This window comes from Homarus americanus, unplaced genomic scaffold (genome assembly GCF_018991925.1).
Source record: "Homarus americanus isolate GMGI-L3 unplaced genomic scaffold, GMGI_Hamer_2.0 scaffold25795, whole genome shotgun sequence".
Lineage (NCBI taxonomy): Eukaryota > Metazoa > Arthropoda > Malacostraca > Decapoda > Nephropidae > Homarus > Homarus americanus.
The window spans coordinates 18,675-26,419 of record NW_024753125.1 but is presented as its reverse complement, the minus strand read 5'-3'; the positions used below and the strand labels follow the sequence as shown (position 1 = coordinate 26,419).

Sequence of the window (7,745 nt, the reverse complement as noted above, 5' to 3'; positions counted from 1 at the left end):
TCCTCCTCCTCCTCCTCCTCCTCCTCTACACCACTGCTCCCCCTTCTCTACACCACTGTTCCTCCTTCTCTACACTACTGTTCCTCCTCCTTTACACTACTGCTTCTCCTTCTCTACACTACTGTTCCTCCTCCTTTACACTACTGCTTCTCCTCCTCTACACTACTGTTCCTCCTCCTCTACACTACTGTTCCTCCTTCTCTACACCAGTGTTTCTCCTCCTCTACACCACTGTTCCTCCTTCTCTACACCAGTGTTTCTCCTCCTCTACACCACTGTTCCTCCTTCTCTACACCAGTGTTTCTCCTCCTCTACACTACTGTTCCTCCTTCTCTACACCAGTGTTTCTCCTCCTCTACACTACTGTTCCTCCTTCTCTACACTACTGTTCCCCCTTCTCTACACCACTGTTCCTCCTCCTCTACACTACTGCTTCTCCTTCTCTACACCACTGTTCCTCCTCCTCTACATCACTGCTCCTCCTCCTCTACATCACTGCTCCTCCTCCTCTACACCGCTGTTCCTCCTTCTCTACACCGCTGTTCCTCCTTCTCTACACCACTGTTCCTCCTCCTCTACATCACTGCTCCTCCTTCGCAACAGTGTGGGAGAAGTCACAGTCTCTCCGTGCCAGTTCTTGTTCACAGTTGATCAACGGCTTGAAGACGATTTTCATGTCTGGTGAAGGTTTCATGATTCTAATTTCTTTAGCAAACTCCATCTGCTCTTGGCCAGGTGCGCAGCTCACCTCAAACTCCAGGAAAGTCTTCGCCAGCGCCAACTTGGTCTCCATCAAGGCGAACCGCATTCCTGTGAGGGCAGACACAGGAGGAGATAACAATACTCTCTAAAGCCGAGTTAATTTATTTTATAGAATAATAGATCACCACTCACCAATACAGTTACTAGCACCACTCACCAATACAGTTACCATCATCACTCTCCAATTCAGTTACTATCACCACTCACAAATACAGCTACTAACTCTACTCACAAATACAGTTACTATCACCACTCACCAATAAAGTTACTATCACCACTCACCAATACAGTTACTATCACCACTCACCAATGCAGTTACTATCACCACTCACCAATACAGTTACTATCACCACTCACCAATACAGTTACTATACCTCGCCATCATCACAGTTACTACACCACTCGCCAAGCAGTTACTATCACCTCGCCAATACGGTTACTATCACCACTCGCCAATACAGTTACTGCTGCACTCTACCAATACGGTTACTATCACCTCGCCAATACAGACACTGGCACCGCCACAATACGTTACTATCACCACTCGCCAAGCTTTGCTATCTGCTCATAATACAGTTACTATCACCACTCGCCAATACGGATTTTGATGCACTCACCAATATGATTACAATCACCACTCATAGCCACGGTTTACAATCTACCCACTCGTAGCCAGTTACTGCTCACCACTCGCCATTACAGTTACCTCTTACTCGCCAATGCGGTTACTATCACCACTCCTTAATACGGTTACTATCACCACTCATGTACAGTTACTATCACCTCGCCAATACGGTTACTATCTACCCACTCGCCAATACGATTTACTATCACACTCATATTACAGTTGCTATCACCTCGCCAACACGATTTACTATCCACTCGCCAATACGGTTCACTATCACCCCGCCGCCAATACGGTTACAATCACCACTCGCCAATACGGTTGCAATACCTGTAGCCGGTTATATCACCACTCGCCAATGCAGTTACTATCACCACCATATTCTGATTGCCTCACCCTCGCCAATACGAAAGTTACTATCTGCCTCGCCAGGCTACAGTTACTGTCACCACTCGCCAATACAGTTACTATACCACTCGCCAATACCGGTTACTATCTTACTCGCCAATACCACAGTTACTAACACCTTTCGCCAATACAGTTACTATCACACTCGCCAATACAGTTACTATCACCACTCGCCAATACAGTTACTATCACCACTCGCCAATACAGTTACTATCACCACTCGCCAATACAGTTACTATCACCACTCGCCAATACAGTTACTATCACCACTCGCCAATACAGTTACAATCACCACTCGCCAATACAGTTACTATCACCACTCGCCAATACAGTTACTATCACCACTCACCAGTATATTTACTATCACCACTCACCAGTATATTTACTATCACCACTCACCAATTCATTTACTATCACCACTCACCAATAGTTCCTATCACCACTCACCAATACAGTTCCTCGGACCAAGACCGAAGGGAAGATAAGTACCACTCTTAACTTTGTCTTTGTTCTCTGGCAGGAATCGGTCTGGCCTGAAGACTTCTGGGTCAGACCAGTACTGAGGGTCATGGTGGAGGCTCCAGTTTGGGATGCTTACTATGGTCTTCTCTGGGATGATCAAATCAGTACCTGGGAGGCTAAAAGGATCACCAGTTAATCTTCTGAACCCAACGAACTATCCTCAAGGTATTTAATATGGTGGTCATTACACAGTTTGCTTTTGGACATTATTTATAAAGGAGTATAAATTTTCAACTTTTTAACTTTTCATTTACTAGTCACATAAACTGGACATCAAAGGACTCGTATTCAAAGTGTTTATAAATCTGATAAAGTATTTTGATAAACTCTGAGATATATAATTTTCCTCGTCTCTATGAATCTGTTGGCCAGTCTCCTTTCCATACAGCTGGAGTGAGGTTACTTGATCTAATATTCGATCCTACCAGTCAAGTTACAACAAAGTTTGTCTCTATTCCTAGGTACCACAAAAACTTTAGCTTATGTCGTTACTTACGCTTGTGGCAATGGAAAAATAGTTGTGGCGAATGGTAATGTTATTGCATTACATAATAACAATATATTGAATACCTTATGTCGACATCTCTTATGGCTATTAACTCAACATTAATGAGAAGTAGGTAAAGTTTTTTGTCTTACTTGTAGTCTTTGGTGCACATCCGCTCCAAGTAATGGGCCGTGGGGTGCACCCTTGATGTCTCTGTAACGAAACCTGTTTTAGTAACCACGATACTGTAACACAGCTTGTGATAGCTGTTTTGGTATCACACTAATTGTTTTAATTAAGTTCTGGAACTATTACGTGGCAGGGCTTGATGTAAACACTTCTGGGCATTTTCTGTTTATTGAGTAGCAGATATGATCGGAGGGAATAATTTATGACTTCTCTCTGGGGAAGTGTTGGGAATATCATTTTAAATAACACTTCTGTTAAGTGTGAACATCCTTATCTAGTAGTATGGAGTGAGTGAGAGAGTGGTCGCGAGCGAGCGGTGTTTAATGAATCAGCTGACCCTGGCACAACCTTTGAGAGAGATGCAAGTCGAGTGATTACCAACACCTCTTCCCTCCCAGACCAGATATCCCTCCTCCTAGTCACAGGCCTGGCATTTGACATTATTAGGGACCTGCCACTCTTTGCCATAAACAGATGAAATGTACCGGGAACTTTCCCCCCACACACTCATCATTCTCTCACTTTATGTAACTTGACAAGACCTATGACCCTTCAGGCTTTTACGCCCTTAATGTACGAGTCATAAAGGCAAGTATGAACTTTTCATACTTCCCTGTTGGGCGCTGTAAACGCTTCTGCGCTTCATCTTGCACAGGATATAATGGGGTGCCCAATAAACTAGTCCCCTCGGGGGCAAATCTGAATCTGAAATCTGTACGGGGGGTGTATTCTTAATTCGCTAATAGTCTTCCGTTCCTGCTGTTACAGTACTATAAGAAATTGCTTTTAATAGTGATGACCTTCACATACAATTCATTATTAATTTTACAACTATGAATTTTTTTTTAATATTCATCCCCTATAGCCTGATCCTTTATTGGTCTCCATATACGTTTAACATCAACTTATTAGCATTAAACAAAAGCCAAATGTATCACTCAAGTTATTCAGTATGGCGGTCATAACACACACCAGATCTTAAGGTTTGATATTCAAGTTCTGCATCTATCCATCTTATTTTTATCCCCTTTAGTTATTGCAAAGTATCAGACATAACAGACACCGCCCACGCCAAATAGACTCACTGAAACACCAACATCGAGTGACTCCTGTTTCAGCAAATTAGACATAATATAACCTCACCCAGGTCACTTACCTGATATGCAAGCATCGAGAAACTTGGCCTCCATGATGCCTTGGTAGGTGAGTGTTCCATATTCCTTGACAATGTTTTCCAGTTCCTGTCGCAGGCGCTGCTGTTGCTCGGGGTGCTGAGCCAGAAGGAAGGCGACGAAGGAGAGGGTGGTGGCCGTGGTTTCGTACCCGGCTAGGATGAATAATATGGAGTTGGCCACAATAGTAGCGTCCTTCAGTGCTGTAGAAGGAAACTGGTGTTCAAGCTATGTACTCGAAACAAGATCCATCTGATAATGGGAGATGGTTGGGAGGTGTGAGAAAAGGTACAAAGAGAACAAGAGAAATGTGTAAGTATTTGGCACCCGATGAAGCTGACGGGCAGTGAAGACAGAGCCCCACATACATTGTGTCCCAAAATTTCATACTCGTCAGCAGAATTCACCATTTACATTTAACTCATCAAAACTTCAAATCTCATGCCAAGAACTAACAGCAAATATCAATGCCCATTGATTTGAAATATTTTCTTATCTTCACCAGTAAAGAAAATCTATTGAAATCATTAGAAAATTCATTAGACAAATCAAAGATCACTTTACGGTATTTTGGGGCCTTCAAGTTGGGGTCCTTCTGGTCCTCACGAGCCTCCATCATCAGGTCCAGGAAGTCGCCGCGCTTTCCGCCTTTTTCTCTCTGCTTCATTGTCTCCATAATGACGTTCTCGAAGAAGACTATCTCAGGCGCGGTCAAGCTGATCTTAAAAAATGAGGTAATCCTTGGAGATAACAGGTACAGAAACAACTTTATCTTACGGAAAAAAGATACAGCGAATAGTTTTTCCACCATAACATTAAAGGTTGTTTCTCCTCCACATTCAAAAGCATTTGTCTCCATCCCAAAGGCACAAGACGAGATGACTTCCAGGGCAAACAAAGCAAAGGTTTTCTGAAGTGGGAGAGCCGAGTGGCTTTTTATTTGTCTGTGTATATAATCTACCAGAGCATCAGCCTTCAGCGCCACCAAAGGGAATATCCCCTTCATCCTGCCGGAGCTGAAGGTGGGGGACACCACCGAGCGGATGCCCTTCCAGTGGTCCCCATTTATGGTTGTCAGCATTTCCGTAAACACCCCGTCCCTCTTTGAGGTCAAACGAATGTGCCGGCGATCAACAAAGTGATCAAAGTCTTTAATGAGGATAGTCTTTACTAGTTCAGGGTCCATCAGCATGAAAGTGGGTGTAAGTTGCTCGTAGTACCCACAGAACTTAGATTCAGCAAGATTCTTGTATACCTGCGGGAAAAAATTGAGAAATCAGCTATTTGTATTTATTAAACACCCATCTATCATCGCTTGTATCTGTTTTAACCAATAAGTAATCCAACTAAATTGTTCCTTCTATCTTTTCCCTTAACCTACCTCATCAATGTACAGCCACCTGGAGCACCTCCTGACCTACCTCATCAATGTACAGCCACCTGGAGCACCTCCTGACCTACCTCATCAATGTACAGCCACCTGGTGCACCTCCTGACCTACCTCATCAATGTACAGCCACCTGGTGCACCTCCTGACCTACCTCATCAATGTACAGCCACCTGGAGCACCTCCTGACCTACCTCATCAATGTACAGCCACCTGGAGCACCTCCTGACCTACCTCATCAATGTACAGCCACCTGGTGCACCTCCTGACCTACCTCATCAATGTACAGCCACCTGGTGCACCTCCTGACCTACCTCATCAATGTACAGCCACCTGGTGTCCTCCCTCCTCACCTGTACAGCCACCTGGGCAGACCTACCTCATCAATGTACAGCCACCTGGAGCACCTCCTCCTCATCAATGTACAGCCTCCTGGAGCACCTCCTGACCTACCTCATCAATGTACAGCCACCTGGTGCACCTCTGACCTACCTCATCAATGTACAGCCACCTGGAGCACCTCCTGACCTACCTCATCAATGTACAGCCACCTGGAGCACCCCCTGACCTACCTCATCAATGTACAGCCACCTGGTGCACCCCCTGACCTACCTCATCAATGTACAGCCACCTGGTGCACCTCCTGACCTACCTCATCAATGTACAGTACAGCCACCTGGAGCACCTCCTGACCTACCTCATCAATGTACAGCCACCTGGAGCACCTCCTGACCTACCTCATCAATGTACAGCCACCTGGTGCACCCCCTGACCTACCTCATCAATGTACAGCCACCTGGAGCACCCCCTGACCTACCTCATCAATGTACAGCCACCTGGTGCACCTCCTGACCTACCTCATCAATGTACAGCCATCTTGGGTAGGACGTTCTATAGAGCTTGTGGCTGTGGCCAAGGAAGGGAATGTATCCTGGTATAGTGACCACCCCGCGTGCCGCCCAGTAGTTATGACAGTACTTGGAGTACAACCAGGCCGCCGTCACCAGCGTCACCACCAGCAGCGCCACCGTAAACAACATGGTCCTCCTGCAGTAAAGCGTAACACTCTTTAGCAACGCAGTGTTTCACCATCACAGTGTGCTAGTGCTGCCAGAGCATTCCTCGCTGACGGAGTTGTCGTACTGTACTTGTTAAGTGTCTGAACCTAAGTGTTGTTATGAGAGGGTCAGACGATTCGCAAAGAAATATATATGTGCAAGAAAACTATAGATGAACTGACAAAAACAACATATAGACAGGACTGGTACAACAGACAAGATCCACCCACCTCTGTACCCGCCGGAATCATAATATCCCATAATTACGATCCATACCGTTGTTGGTCACACGTACACAACAACAACACTGAAAACAAACACATTTTCATAATTTGTTTCAACTGTTGATATTATAAAGTATATCCAAGTTCTCAAGACTCGGTCCTGAAGAGAAGTTACCCCTAATCAGTGAGAGTAGGAGATAATCAATGGTTGCGTCAACAGAATAATGAATTACGATAGTTGGTCTTGCTACTTTAAAGGATAAGTTTCCACGTCAGTGTACAAGAGGCATTCTACATATTGAACACACACATACAAGAGCACGACACCTAATTATGTATTTCATTTCTATTGTAAATTTATTCATATAAATTATTACTTCCTCCAACAAATAGTAAATGCTTCAGTGAATATTGTAAAGCCTACTAATGTATTCACCCCGAGAGGAACTGTTTCATCATTCTGTAAACAGGAATTGTCAAAAGAATTTATATATTTGGAATAATTTTCCTCAAATCCTTCTCGTTGTTGATATTTACATGGTAGACCCTGCTGCTGTATGGCATCACGAAAATTGTGACCAAGTCCCAGGTTGCTGATCTGACTTTGCCTCATTTACACACAATTACAGGGTCTCAATTGTTTCTCTTACAACACAACATAACATATATCGTTTCTCACTATTGATCGTTTTTTGTTAAATATTTATGGTCCTATTATCATTAATATTATTATAAATTTTATTAATTTTTATTATTATTATTATTATTATTATATTTTCGGCCCCAGGTGGGCTGATCCCGTAAAAAAAGAAAAAAAGTCATCCCACACGGTAAGAGAACTCTTTCTGTGAGACTGTTAACCTCTGAGTACGATGACTTAATCCCCTGAATATTACAATGACACCCTGATT

The 7,745-nt window shown here is 43.9% G+C and overlaps 1 protein-coding gene across 2 annotated transcripts; it reads right to left on the bottom strand.

The window, feature by feature from the left end:
• Positions 1-307: 307 nt before the first annotated feature.
• LOC121855268 (cytochrome P450 3A2-like) lies at positions 308-6,948 on the bottom strand. 2 transcript variants are annotated; one of them, XM_042350154.1, is made up of 7 exons: positions 6,841-6,948; positions 6,410-6,599; positions 4,730-5,420; positions 4,150-4,368; positions 2,957-3,017; positions 2,243-2,433; positions 308-810 (listed from the first exon to the last, which is right to left on the bottom strand). In XM_042350154.1, the coding sequence occupies exons 2-7, from the start codon at positions 6,590-6,592 to the stop codon at positions 581-583; spliced, it is 1,575 nt and encodes a 524-aa protein (XP_042206088.1). In that variant the 5' UTR covers positions 6,593-6,599; positions 6,841-6,948; the 3' UTR covers positions 308-580. The 2 variants fall into 2 exon arrangements, with proteins under 2 accessions (XP_042206088.1, XP_042206087.1); XM_042350153.1 differs by lacking the exon at positions 6,841-6,948 and having other exon boundaries at positions 6,410-6,677.
• Positions 6,949-7,745: the final 797 nt, after the last annotated feature.

Bases quoted from the DNA above. Each gene is read 5' to 3' on its own strand.
- LOC121855268 (XM_042350154.1), bottom strand. From the start codon at position 6,592: ATGTTGTTTACGGTGGCGCTGCTGGTGGTGACGCTGGTGACGGCGGCC. The intron at 5,421-6,409 runs GTAGGTCAGGAG...TTTTTCCCGCAG, and splicing joins GATGGCTGTACATTGATGAG to GTATACAAGAATCTTGCTGA. The intron at 3,018-4,149 runs GTAAGTGACCTG...GTTTCGTTACAG, and splicing joins TCTCGATGCTTGCATATCAG to AGACATCAAGGGTGCACCCC.